The following is a 14,863-nucleotide window of genomic DNA, read 5'->3' as shown; positions in this document are numbered from 1 at the left end:
GTCAGAGACTAGGAATACTGCGGCGAGTAACTCACCTCCTGACTCCCCAAAGCCTGTCCACCATCTTCAAGGAACAAGTCAGGAGTGTGATGGAATACTCCCCACTTGCCTGGATGGGTGGAGCTCCAACAACACTCAAGAAGCTTGACACCATCCAGAACAAAGCAGCCCCCTTGATTGGCACCACACCCACAAGCATCCATTCCCTCTACCACTGACGCTCAGTAGCAGCAGTGTGTATCTACAAGATGTAGCAAAGAAACTTAGACAGCACCTTCCAAACCCACAACCACTTCCATCTAGAAGGACAAGGGCAGCAGATACATGGGAACACCGCCATCTGCAAGTTTCCCCCAAGCCATTCACCATCCTGACTTGGAAATATATCACTGTTCCTTCACAGCTGCTGGGTGAAAGTCCTGGAATTCCCTCCCTAACGGCACTGTGGGTCAGCCCACAGTAAATGAACTGCAGTGATTCAAAAAAGCAACTCACCACCACCTTCTCAAGAGCAACTAGGGATGAGCAATAAATGCTGGCCAGCCAGCGATGCCCATGTACCATGAATTAATTTTTTAAAAGATGCACTTAAGATAAAGTTAGACAAGAATATGAAGGAGAAGGGAAAAGAGGGTCACAGTGATAAATTTAGATGAGGAAAGATGGAAGGAGGCTTGGCTGGAGCTTAAACATTGGCATGTACTTGATGAGCTGAATGGTGTGTTTCTGTGCCTTATATCATATGTCAGGGATATCCAAACTTTTCCAGCCGTGGAATCCTTTTGACCTCCAAGGAGCACCCAGAGAAACATTATTATTGTGTTGAAGAGCCAAACCACAAAAATTAATTGTTCTCGCACAATAAGTACAAACATACAAAAACCTAATTTCTGGAAGTATTTTCTATTTCTTACAGGTAGACATTTACTGTAAATCAAAAATTCTTTTATTAAAAATGTACTTGAGTCTTACCTTTTTGTCATTTTTAAAGGAAGGAACGTTGCTGCTCTTTTGGTTCAAATGGGAAGAGTGTGGCTGCAATGGTGGAATCTCTCTGTCTCTTTCTCTCTCACCGCCCCCCCACCCCACCCCCCACCCCAACCCGCCCGCCCCCCCCCCATCCGCCCCCCCCCCCACCCCCCGCCCCACCACCCCCCACCCCCATTTGATGACCATGGATTTCCATTAGTTTGGTCCATGATTATGCATGGCGAAGTGTTGTAGTGGTTTGCTGCAACCTTCTGCAGTATCGCTGACCAGGAAACTCCCACTCTTACTGCTTGCCCTCAGGGTCTTACAAGGATTTAAAGCCTGATAGTCAACCTATTGATCACAATGAGTTTAAACCTCTTTGGAAGACGTAGAGATAAATGAACATGTTGCACTGAGGTATATTATATACACCTTTATTTTATTTCACATTTTCATAGGTCATTGACAATGCAACAGCATACAAAAATATACTCACATCTATCAAAAAGGAATATGAAGAAACCATCAATATTTTACACAAAGGACGAGAAGATTCTCTGTTTCTACAGAGGAAGTTGAAATCAATGGCTTCTGAACCCATGACTCTCATGGCTTACAAGAAAAGAGCCAGTCAGCTCCAAAACAAGTAGGATCAGAATCTTTACCAGAGACTTGTAGCAGCTACTGTAGTTCATCAGTCATTGTTTATAATGTTTTAATGTTTTCAAACACAGTAAATGGTGACAGTAATTTTTAGAAACATACTGCAGTATTGGACCACACTTCCTTGTTTGTTGAGGGTAAATAAAAAGTTTTCCTTGTTTCTATCGGACTCGGTACCAGCTGTATTAAAGACTGTTGGGCCCTCTAGATCTCATTCCATATATCCCCCCCATCCATTTCTCTTGACCCCTTATACCCTCCATGCCAACTCATGCTCCACACCCACCCCATGGCCCCTTACAGCTCCCATGTCAACTCAAGTCTCACCTCATGATCTCCCCATCCCCTCATATTCTCCATGCTAACTCATGGCATTTCTGATATCTATTCATCCAGAATACTCTATATACAGAACCAACAAACCATATAGTGACAATAGAATGTGTACTCAGAACAAAACATGCATTCACAAATCTTCTTCTGAAAAAAACTGCTGTTCCTACAACCCATAAAAATGTCAATCAAACAGATCATTAAAGCATCAATAACAGGCTTCAAACACGTCACATCTCTTAATCTTGTGCAAGTAAACATGGAGACATTTACAAAAGAGATAATTGAAAGAACAATTCATTATAACCACTTAAAGATGTCAATGAAACAAAGTTAACTATTCTCTTCAGCTGTCCAAACAGAATCTCTGTTCAGAAAATCCTTTATGAGCATGGTTTCAGAGCCAAGCTTTAATAATGAGGCCATCCAGGTCTACTGAAAGAGTTCTTAGATCTGTCCTCATCATACATGCTTGGGTGAGAGCCCGAACTCATAAAAGAATTCCCTCAGTAGTTTTGACATCTGGAAGTGGCATGAGTAAGACCTTTTGAACTGACTTTTCATAAATCTCTCGAATCCAGACTATGGTTCACAACTCTTCTGAGGTACCTTGAGCAGGTCATTCAGAAATTGGTCTAATTCTACCCGAATTGTGGGGGCTTATGAAATGCCTACTTCCTGCAATGGAGCTGGCCAGGCTGGGAGTGCATGATACCTGCATCCTTCTCACATGGCAGTGAAAACTGGCAACACTGGGAATTGAGGTGGTAATTCCATAATTAGATCCCATTTTTAAATGGCTCCAGTTATTCTGAGTCCATGACTATCTTAATATCCACAATCTCTCCTTAATCTCTTAGCAATTCTGGCCATGTAAGACTAATCTATGGTTCTTCATATTGAAACTGTATGTGAAAGGCTGCTAAGCACAGAAAAGAAGTGGGGGGCAATTCTCCCCAAAAGAAACTAAGTGCCCAATGGGTGGGAAAACGAGAGATTTTCCTGCCCATGTTTTGGGTGAAGTTAGTTGAATGAAACTCCAGCACTCCAGTGTGCTGCAGGGGATTCACGCAGTAACGGGGGGTGGGGGGGTTGAACCACTTGAGAGGCCGGCATCAGCACGCTGAGCGTGCCACTGCGCTTGCTCCGATCTGTCAATGGGGAGATCAGTGCATACGCACTGCACCGCTCCCCCCCCCCCCCCCCCCCCCCCCCCCCCCCCCAATCGCCTGCCTCCCAATTGCCGGCCTACCAATTGTTTCCCAGGCCCCCTTCTCCCAATCCCTGGCTTCCTGACCCCCCCCCCCCACCCCCCCACCCCCCCCCCCCACCTTGATCGTCAGCCTTCCTGACCCCTCCCCTCCCGAGCCACCCCAATCGCCCTGCCCCCCATGGCCAGCCCCAATTCCCCCCCCACCATGTGCAGCCCCAATCGCCCTCCACCCTCCCCGTCCCACTGATCCCTAATGCAAAATGGCCACGGGTCCCTCCCACCACAACTGATTGGCGCTGCTCCCAATAGGTCCTGCCTCCTCTGGCCTCACCTCTTTGGCACCGTCCAGTGCTTGGTGGGCAGTGCCTGGGTGCCAGGTGGGCAGTGCCAGGGTGCCAGGCTGATACAGCCCAAGGGACACCTCCCCACTCCCTGTCCCCATCCCCAACCTCCCGGGATGGGGGCCTCAGTGGCCTCTGGCCCCACCAGCTGGATGATCACACCTGATCCCTGCACCTTTAATCCCCGTTGGTGCGAACCTCTGCCGGCTGGGGGCGGGTTGACTTTTGCAAGCCTGGAGAATACTGTCCGTATTGTAATCGGCCTCACGCTAATTTCCTGAGTGACTCACACTCAGCCGATCGCCGGTCGTGAGGCCCACTACAGGCTGATGCTTCCTGGCTTGCTGCACTGCTCGAGCAGCGCAGCGTGCTGGGAGAATCGCACCCAAGTGGAATTTAAGAATCCTGCTTGATGATTACAATGTGCACTTTCTGACCAGTATGCAGCCTTTTTTCGTGTTCCCACGCAAATGGTCAGGAGACATTTTGTGATACAGCATCATTAGTGGGACATTGGGAATCCCAGATAGGTATCTCTTCATGTTTGCAACTTTTTTTTGTAGGAAGAAGAAAAGAACCAAGGAAGTAAACATACTGGTGAGCCCGACTTCTGAGCACTCAGGAGCCATTTCACAAGGGCACCTCTATCTCAGAATGCACTGGGAGACCTCCTCCCTCACCCCATGGATATCGGAACTTCCCCACCCTCATCGGTGGCATGTTGCCCAACCCCCTCCCAGATATGGTTTGCCGGTGTCGGGACACTCCTGATGGGTTCCCTTCCTGACCATCTGGGGGCTTCAGTGGCCTCCAAGCACCCCGGCGTAATGATTGCTCTAGGTTGCCGCTAGTGGAAACCAGTAGTGATTCTCACCATAATCGCACCTCGCCCATGCGCCGGGATTTAAACAGATTATGTATATTTAAATACTCGCAAACTGGCATTGGGTGTGAAACAGATTTGTAGGCCCGCACGCTATCCTCTGGGATTTCGACAACCTTAAGTCTGACTTTAATGCCTTTGAAGCAACTTGCAATATTGTTCTTTTGGGAGGGTGCCCTGGGGATGGGAAGGGCTGCTGTTTTTGGGTTCTGTACAGCTTTTTTTACTGTTTACTTCCTACCTCTGTATTGGGTTTTCATAGACATTTTTGCCTGTCAGATATTTTCCTTCTCTCCTTCAGCAAAAGGTTAGAATATTTTTCCAAAGATTTCAAGGAACTCAGCTCCCCCATCTGGTCGTTTATTTTTAAGTTAATGCATCCTCTTAAATTTTGTCAAATGTGCTATTTTTTAGTCAGCCATTAAATTACCTCTGTTCACATTTCCACAGCTGCAGATTAACCTGAATAATCCCATTTGTGAGAAAACCACACAAAACTAAATGATTTCTGAACTTTGGTGGGAACAGAAAAAAACAACCATTAATTTTCCACTGTGGTTCTTGTGAAAATAAGCTGTGCAGCAAACTTGGATATTGCGAAATAATTAGATGGCCATCTTTGTGTGTCACTGTTGCCCACTTCCTAGCTTTAAGTGTGACATTGGTGGGATCTGATAGCAAATCACCTAGAGAACAATGGTGGTCATGTGGGCAAGTTAGTCCAAATGGAGAAAAAAAATAAGTTAAATATTCTTCACCCAATGTGAAAGGATGTTTCTTCTTGTGGGAGAATCTAAAACATGGGATCACTGTTTAAAAATAAGTGGTCACCCATTTAAGACAGAGATGAGAATTTTTTTCTCTGAGGGTTGTCAATCTTTGGAACTCTCCTCCTCAAAAGGTGGTGGAAACAGCCTTTGAATATTTTTAAGGCAGAGATAGATTCTTGATCAGCAAGGAGGGTGAAAGGTGGTGGAGTGGGGGTGTGTGGAAAACAGGTGGGATTGCAGAGTTGAGGTTACAATCAGATCAGCCACAATCTTATTGAAACACAGAGTAGTCTTAAGGGGCCATGTGGCCTACTCTTGGTTCAGTGAGTGTTTGATCTACCTGGTATTATCCTAAGGTTAAAACTATTTAAATGCAAATTATTTCTTGTTTCATTTAGTAATTGACATTCTTTTAACAGACTTGAACTCATTAAACAAAATACAGCTGGATTAGAAGCTCAATTGCAGGCAGTAAAAAATTCAAGAAATGTGAAATGTGAGCCAGCAGAAGAGACTTTGCCACCACAGGATGAAGTCAGCCATATTAAAAGTATTCCAGGTCTGACAATTGTCAAAGCATTTGAGATCTAGTTTTTAATCTTTTAATCAATTATTTAATATTGAATAAATGTAAACTTTGTTTAATTCTTAATTTTGGTTGATCATGTTTGAATCCCTGCAACCTTGCACCAACCCAAACCAAGAAGACAACCTGCTTCAGGCCATTGCAAATAACTGGAAATGATTGCTTGAAAATGTACATAAGTGATTATCCTTTCAATTGCCTATACCATCTTGTGAGGAACTTTTGCTTGTTCTTTTTCCATAGTAGGGCTTAGCATGAGAGTCTGGACATGAAGAACAAGACTTATCCCAATAGCCTTGTAGTCTGTGCTCTTAGAATTACCATAGTTTATTCCAGTCTGACTTAAACCACACGTTTTACTTTTATTGTTGGAAATCTGCAGCTTCGAAGAGTAAATACCAAATATCAGTATCTTGCTGTAACTGCATTTGAGGCCTTGCCAGCATAACAACTTACTTGTCATCTATTGAGGCCATTCCTACTACTAATGGAATAATTATGGCCTTTGAATTCTGTAGGCAGGACTTCTCATGAACAAGAAGCAGCTGCATTACAGTGCAAGGAAGCAATTTTTGTTTGTTCTGTTTCTGTAATAGGTCTGACATTGAAAGAGTCTATAAATGTGGATGATCTATGTAAGCACTTGAGGAAACTGGAAAAAAAACTCAATGACCTAAGATTTGCAAAAGAAACAAAATATGTGCCAGTAGAGATCAAAACTGAATTAATCCAAGACATTAATCGGCAAATGCAACAATGGGATGAGTTGGTCATGCTGAATAAGGAACTAAAGCTCAGGTATTTAAGAAGAATATTTTGTTGTTATCTAATAGTCAAAACAGTAGCAATTAATTGCCAATCCTTTACTTCTTTTTCTTGGATTGATTCCAGAGCTTGAATTTTCCTCTATTTAAATAATAATGAAATGTTCTATTTATCGTTAGTAGACATATCAGGATAAAGGACATTAGTGAACATGCATCAAAGGTTTTTGAAAAGCACAGGGAATAGGAATGGTTTACGTTGAAACCAGTGACATAGAAGGAAATAGAATTGAGATCCTGCAAAGTAAGTTTCAATGGTTAACATAAATAATGATGAGGAGCTCAAGGACAATACTGTCAGAATTACTTCCAGGAATAGATATGAGAATAAATGTGTGATAAGGGAATAAATAGGCTGGGATTTTACCTGCTCGTCCTGCTCATTGATGGGCAGAGCAAGCCGGTAAAATTGTGCGAGAGCCGAGAAATCAGAATCACAGCCAAATTCTTGGCTCTTGCGATTTTACGAGAGCAGGATTTCCAGTATAGTCAGCCTCTTGCCAGAATTGGGTGAGAGGCTGAATAATTTATTCAAATTTATTTAAATGAAGAATTACATCTCTTTAGTTGAGCCCAGCACACAATCATCAGGGTTCACCTGTCTTTATGGCCTTGCCGGGAGTGGTTCTCTCCGGCAAGGAAACGCCTGCTCCCCATGAATAGGTAACAGTCATGTTGGCCTTGCTGGTGGAACCGGAGGCCATTGAGGCCCCATGGGGAGGCCAAGGGCAAGGGGGGTGCCCCTTTGGCAGTGCCATCCTGGCACCTGGGCAATGCCAAACAGGCACCTTGGCACTCCCCACTGGGCCTCTGGGGGTGGGGCCAGGAGCTGAAGGGGCGGGGTCTGAAGGGGAGCAGCTTGATCAGGGAAGGAGGGAGGCAGCTGTGCACTCTGCAGATGCGATTGGATCGGGGAGGTGAAGGGGCGCCACTGCGCACTCTGCAGGTGTGATCAGATTGGGGGGGAGGGGCTGCTGCCGCACTGCAGATGCAATTGGATCAGGGGAGGGGGGGGGGGGCTAGATGCCCATGCATGGTGGGGCTCGCGATTGGCCGCGGGCCCCCATGATTGCAGGGGTGTGGGGGGGGGGCTGTTTGTTGAAGCTGCCTTCAGCAGCAGGGGCCTGACAGCTTTCTCTCTCTGTCAGCCCCCTGCTGTTGCAATTGCGCATGTGCAGCATCAGAGGTCTGCACATGCGCAGTAGCTCCCTCTACAGGTTGGCTGGTGAAGTAAGCCCAGCCCATTTTTTTTCGGTTTTGTTCAATGACTAAGTACATAAGATTGGGCGTGAAAATGCACCCAAAAATCAGATCAGGAATTCTCTCATTTTCATTCTAACTGGACGCTTGGAATCATTCTTGTAAAATTCCTTCCTTTTATTCCATTTATTTCAGTAAGCAACTCCATGCAATTTTCCCACAATCTGTCAATTGTGGCAGTGCTGGTGGGCTGAGTGGCAGAGCCTAAGCTCGCCAGGGAAACCAGCTGTAGACTGTTAGGCATGTGTCCTGATCTCCCATATACTGTGTACATTGTATATAGGAGATCTGTTAGCCCCCCATCACCCCCCACTGACCACCCCCTATTGACCCCCCTAATTGCCAATCCCACACAGACATCCCCTGATCACCATACCCCCTACAGACTCCCCCATAGATCCCCCCCCACCCTCCCCATGATCCACCCTGACGCCAGCCTCCTGATCGCCGATCCCGATTGCCAACCGTGGCTTCCCAACGCCAGGCCTACCCCAGTCGGCGGCCCCACCACCAGCCCCCACCCCCCAATGCAGAGTTCTGTACCTTACTCCCATCCTACCAGCCTCACCCCCTCCCTGTCTGGCTCAGCCCCTGCCTGTCTCTGCCCAATCAAACTCTGCCTCCTGTGAGGCCCATCCCCGTGGCACTGCCTGGTGGGCTCCAAGGGGCACTGCCAGTCCCTGTGTCCCTGACCATCTGGGGGACCCCAATGGCCTCCGGTCCCACCAGCGAGGCCATCACATCTAGTCCCTGTTGGTGAGGACCATCTGTGATCTTCGCTGGTGAGGACTTCCATCAGAGAGGTTGGAAAGCTAAGTGAGCCCAGACAATTGTGTCCCAGGCTCACTAAACGGATTTAAATGAGGTTATACATATTTGGATCAGCCTCGTGCCCTTCCTGGGTGTGAGGCTGATTATGTCAATAAAAGTGGCCTGGGAGGATCGCAACCGAAAATTTCTCGCCCTGCTACACTACTCGACCAGCACAGCGGGATGGAAAAATCATGCCCATTAAAATCAGCCACCTGCCTTTCTAGAGATGGTTGCACACACACAGCCTAATACACTGTTGTTAAGTGCAGAAACTGGTGTGATTGAAGGCAATTCCCAACATTTTTGCATTTTCCTCGGATTTCACTCTTTAGTTAATCACATGCACTCACGCCTGATGTGTCTGTCTGGTGATTATGTTTCATTTTGATTGTTCACACTTAAAATCAGATCAAAAACCATCCAAATTAACAGCTGCTTGCTATTTCCTGCCTTTGAGAAACAATTTCCCCATTAGCAGATGAGCTATCAGGCTTTTCAGACCCTTTTTTCTTTTAGGATATAGGGGTATGGTAACATAGTAGTTTTGTTACTGGACTAGTAATCAGAGGCCTTGGAGACTGAGTTCAAATCCCAACAAGACAGTGGGTACGCACACAAAGATGCTGAGACATTCAGTGCACCCCTACGGTTGCCACTTGTCTTACCATCTGGTGAGCTGGCAAGCAAACCATCCTTTATCCCTGCCTTATGAAAAATTGGGCACCATGACAGCAATACTGTGCCATCGTCTATCTCCCTCTACTGGCTTTTTACCCATGGTGAGGGAGGCTTTGGGCAGTTTGCCTGCCTGTAGGTCAGTTGAGGGCCTTACATGGCTAATTAATGATTGTTTGAGGGCCACATCCTGCCGCCACTGGGATTTACATATGGCAGTGGATGCCAGACTAAATGTCTAGTGATCTTGCTGCCAGGCTTGGGGGCTGGGGGATGCTTTCTATTTACCACCTTTGCCCAGCAGAATCACACCCCACACTCAAGCTAGCTTCCGCCATGGTTTTCTCCCTGTCCTGACTAACTCAGCCACCTGACTATCCTTGTCAAGGCCTAGTAGTCTGGTCCCAGTGAAACCCCAGACTTACTTTAAGTCCGAGTCCATGGCATCTCTTCTTCAGGGACTGCCTGCAATCCCAGCATTGGACATTATTCCCAGTGGCACTGTGGGACTAGAGACCTGCTGGCCCTCTGTTTGGGAATTGGGGCTTCCTCTCTGATTGGGATGGAAGTCTTGTCATTGAACCAATTAATGGCCCGAAAGCCATAAAATGTCTGTGGGACGATTCAGCCAAATCGAGGAGGACTTGTCCCTGACTTTTCAGCTGGGGTGGCCAAAGTCACCATTTCTGAATAAAATTCCAGCACAGAAGTTGACCTTCCTGGCTACTTGCTCCCACTCTAGAGTGGTCTTTGAAGACTTCTGGCTGCTCATGAGACCATGATTATTCTCCTGTTGTCCAGCCACACCACTGATGCCTTTAGCACTGTACTGTCAGTCTGGTTCCCAGCCAGAGTGCCCTGATGTCCAGTTCACATGAATTTCCATTGTAAAAATCTCCTTTTCCATCATCTCTTTAAGAGGCAGCCGACCTTTATAAGAAACAGGCTGCCTGAACCTTGTAATTCGCAAAGAAGCCTTCAGTATCTTGTGATACCCAGAGCTTGCTGGCAGCATTAAGGAGAGGAGATCAGCATCAACTCCATGGGCTGAATGGCTTCCTTCTGTGCCATTAATGACTCTTTAACTTAAAGATTGTGATCAGCAGGTACTTACACTGAAATCATGCAGGTGAGTTGGTTAGGCCACTTTTGTGTTTTACTACTTCCATTTGAATAGATGCCAGCATGTCACAAATTGTGCCTGTATTACCTGCCCCAGAATTTTTCTGAATTATTAATTCACTGAAATCTACTTTTGAGTGAGATATTAGGTAAAACTATACTGTTTTTGGTGTGTGTTATGACCAGGTGAGGAGGGGGTCAAATGGCTCCCATTGTTTCCCCCTCCCTGTTTGACAGTAATAGGTTGAAAAGGATGCCCTTGCCAATTTAATGAATACTTAACTGTTTATGTGTTGTAATCATAGAAGAACCAATTGGACAGTCTTTCTTGAGTCTAACAAAGAAAGAGGTTCATTTTATTATACTTAAATCAATCCAAGTATAGTAAGCCCCTGCTTAATATCGACTCACTTAGAGTCGTTTCACTTCAACATCATCAATAAAGTAGTGTCAATATATCCTTTTAAGTTGCCAGTTTTATTTTAGCATAATTTGGCCTGTCTGCTTACATGACTTTTATGATGTGGAGATGCCGGTGTTGGACTAGGGTAGGCACAGTAAGAAGTCTCACAACACCAGGTTAAAGTCCAACAGGTTTATTTGGTAGCAAATACCATAAGCTTTCGGAGCAATGCTGTTCACATAGTGCTTTTGCCCTTGTCCTCGCTCTGTCTTTCACCCACCCTTGCCAACTCATGGCCTTGCAGATTTTGCCTTTTTTGGCCTTGTTTTTCTGGCCTTGCTGACTCCCAACCTCTGTTGATACCTCAGTCCTCGGAGTCTGTTCTTCAAGTGGCTCCTGATTTCTGGCTCCTGCTGTTGGCTTTGTTGCTGAACTTCTACAGAGGTCCTGGGCGCTGGCTGGTGTAGGTAGTCAGGACTTCAGCAGCTACTTGCACCAAACATGTATTTCAGGAAAACCTTTACCACTAGATGGAACCTGGTCAATCTAAAAGCATTGTGCTGAGATAAATACAGTATTTTTTTAGTATTGTGTATTATATTTGTTTTATATTTAGTGGTGTACTTCATTTTTGCAAGTCATTTCAGCTAGGAATGCACAGCATGTGTGGTCCAGTATTTCAACTTGTACATTGTTTTTTCTTGGAGAAGCAAAGTCTGAAGGAACCCAACTCTGGCTTCAACATTGATTATATGGGAACCTATGATTCACTTACAGTTATTTCACTGATAGTCATAATTTTCAGGAATGTAAGCAGAACTTTAAGTAAGGACAAAAGCATAAAAGCAAATTATGCGGATGCTGGAATCTGAAACCAAACTTTCTTCGCTCCCTCAGGTCCAACCCTGACGTTGTCATCAAACCTGCTGACAAAGGGGGTGCTGTTGTCATTTAGCGTACTGACCTCTACCTCGCAGAGGCTGAGCGCTAACTCTCAGATACTTCCTCCTACCTCCCCCTGGACCATGACCACACCACTGAACATCAAGCCATTATCTCCATCACCGTCACCGACCTCATTTCCTCCGGATGCCTTCCCCCCACAGCTTCCAACCTCATAGTCTCACGCCGGACAGCCCACTTCTGCCTACTTCCCAAAATCCACAAAAAGGACCATCCTGGTAGCCCCATTGTGTCAGCATGCTCCTGCCCCACTGAACTTATTTCCTCTTACCTTGACTCCATCCTCACTCCCCTGGTCCATTCCCTCCCCACCTATGTCTGGGATTCCTCTGATGCCCCTGCGTCATATTGACAGCTTCCAGTTCACAGGCCCTAACTGCCTCCTATTCACCATGGATGTGCAAACTCTCTACACCTCCATCCCACACCAGGACGGCCTGAGAGCTCTTCGCTTCTTTCTTGAAAAGAGGCCTGAACAATTCCCATCCACCACCACTTTCCTCTGCCTGGCTGAACTCATTCTATTTCTCAACAACTTCTCCTTTAACTCATCCCACTTTCTCCAAATCAAAAGAGTAGCAATGGGTACCCACATGTGTTCTAGGTATGCTTGTCTTTTTATGGGGTATTTGGAACATTCCTTGTTCCAGGCCTATCCAGGTCCCCTCCCACAACTCCTTTACCGGTTCATCGATGACTATTTTGGTGCCGCTTCATGCTCTCGTCCAGATCTCTCAAAATTCATCAACTTCGCTTCCAGTTTCCACCCCTCCAACGCCTTCACCTGGTCCATCTCAGACTCTTTCCTTCCCTTCCTTGACCTTTTTATCTCCATTTCCGGCAATAGACTATCTACCAATATCCATTACAAGCCCACTGACTCCCACAGCCATCTGGACTACAGCTTTTCACACCCCACATCCTGTAAGGACTCCATCCCTTTCTCTCAGCCTCTTTGCCTCCGTCGCATTTGTTCCGATGATGCCACTTTCCAAAGTGGTGCTTCTAATATGTGCTCCTTTTTCCTCAACCGTGGATTCCCATCTACAGTTGTCGACAGGGCCCTCAACAGCGTGCAGTCCATCTCCCCTCCCAGAACAAGGATAGAGTCCCCCTTGTTCTCACATTTCACCCACCAGCCTCTGCATGCAAGGCATAATCCTCCATCATTTTCGCCCACTCCAGCCTGATGCCACCACCAAACACATCTTCCCTTCACTCCCTTTGTCAGCATTCCGCAGTGACCGTTCCCTCTGGGATAACCTAGTTCACTCTTCCACTATACCCAACACCTCTCCCTCACCCATGGCACCTTCCCATGCAATTGCAGAAGGTGTAACACCTATCCCTTTATCTCTTCTATGTTTACCATCCAAGGTCCATTCATTCCAGGTTAAGCAGTGTTTCACTTGCACCTCTTTCAATTTGGTCTATTGCATTCGCTGCTCCCAATGTGGTCTCCTCTATATCGGAGAGACCAAAGGTAGACTGGGTGATCGCTTTGCTGAGCACCTTCGGTCTGTGTGCAGTCAGGACCCTGACCTTCTGGTTACTTGCCATTTTAACACAGGATCCTGCTCCCATGCCCACATGTCTGTCCTTGGCCTGCTGCAATGTTCCAGTGAAGCTCAAAGCAAACTGGAGGAACAGCATCTCATCTTCCGGCTAGGCACTTTACAACCTTCCGGTCTCAACATCGAATTCAACAACTTCAGATGATTTGCTCCACCCCATCTCGGCCCCCTTTGTTTTCATTCTATTTTATTTAATTTTTTACTACAACATCTTCATCTGTCACAGTTTACAGCTTCTCTGCTGTTTGGCCATTCACACCCTTTATTCTCTCTGTGGACAGCTATTAGCAGTCTTTTCCCCTGCTTTCTATGGCTATGACTCATCATTCATTCCCTCACCCTGCAGTATTAATATCTCCCACTTTCTGTGCCTTTTAGCTTTGACAAAGGGTCACCTGGACTCAAAACGTCAGCTCTTTTCTCTCCTAACAGATGCTGCCAGACCTGCTGAGATTTTCCAGCATTTTCTCTTTTGGTTTAAGTGAGGACATACTGTAAAATGATAAAATATTTTCAAACACACTCAAAGTTCATATGCATACAGATTACAGTGTGGGAAGGAGTCCATAAAAAGTAAATGGAATCTACACTCAGTAGTTTGCTGGCTGGCATCAGACTTTCTTCAGTGGTCCTGATGTTGCCAGTTTAAAGATATAACTGGCTGATTTGGTTGTTTCTCTGGAGATGGTAGTGCTGGGCTAAGTTTTTAAGGAATCTCCATTGTAACAGGGGCACTCCTGAAGAATCACAGTCAGGCAACAGGGCTCAAAGATTGCCAAGTGGATTAGTAAGAGAGAGAGGCAGGAGGGACGTCACTTAGGTTTTCTCTCACAGTTTCTCAGCTGCTTGTCCTCGGTCGATTGAGAAAATATGAGCTTAGAACATCTTGTGAATTTCCTCTCAAACTGCCAGGGGACCGGAGGTTCCAAATAAAGTTATTGTCCATGTATTTCAAGGCAACTTGATTAGCTCACATCTGAAAAGCTATCTTAACCAGGATGCAATTGATGCAATACTCTTAATAGTTGTATACCTCAGGTGATTGATTGTCTTCATGCCCTGTTAATAGGATGGGACAGGAGATGTGGTCCTTCATATTTTTTATACTCATTGGATATGGGCATTGCTGGCTTGGCCAGCATTTATTGCCCATCCCTAAATTGTCCTTGAGTTGAGTGACTTGCTGGGTAATTTCAGAGGGCAGTTAAGTGTCAATCTGTGGATCTGGAGTCAGGTGTAAGTCAGACCAGTTAAGAGTGGCAGGTTTGCTTCCCCAAAGGCATTAGATGGGTTTTTACGACAATTGATGATGGTTACTTGGTCATCATTAGACTTTTAAGTCCAGGTTTCTATTTAATTCAAATTTCACCAAAATGGGATTCAAACGCAGGCCCCCACAGCATTATCCTGGGTCTCTGGATTACTAGTCCAGTGACAATCCCACGTACACCATTGCCTATCCCACATT

At 45.8% G+C, this 14,863-nt stretch overlaps 1 protein-coding gene across 6 annotated transcripts in view; it reads left to right on the top strand.

Annotated features, from left to right (window-relative positions):
* LOC144504505 (clathrin heavy chain linker domain-containing protein 1-like) overlaps positions 1–14,863 on the top strand; it is a 70,653-nt gene that overhangs the window by 15,759 nt on the left and 40,031 nt on the right. For 4 of the 6 annotated variants that reach the window (XM_078229880.1, XM_078229883.1, XM_078229879.1 and 1 more), the window contains exons 2-4: positions 1,431–1,618; positions 5,595–5,734; positions 6,358–6,559. In XM_078229880.1, coding sequence (XP_078086006.1) covers positions 1,431–1,618; positions 5,595–5,734; positions 6,358–6,559 — 530 coding nt within the window. The remainder of the gene's footprint in view (positions 1–1,430; positions 1,619–5,594; positions 5,735–6,357; positions 6,560–14,863) is intronic. The other 2 variants (XM_078229881.1, XM_078229882.1) reach the window with 2 other exon arrangements.

Source organism: Mustelus asterias, chromosome 15 (genome assembly GCF_964213995.1).
Source record: "Mustelus asterias chromosome 15, sMusAst1.hap1.1, whole genome shotgun sequence".
NCBI lineage: Eukaryota > Metazoa > Chordata > Chondrichthyes > Carcharhiniformes > Triakidae > Mustelus > Mustelus asterias.
Note: the sequence above shows the minus strand (reverse complement) of the source record. Positions and strands in the feature narration are given on the sequence as shown.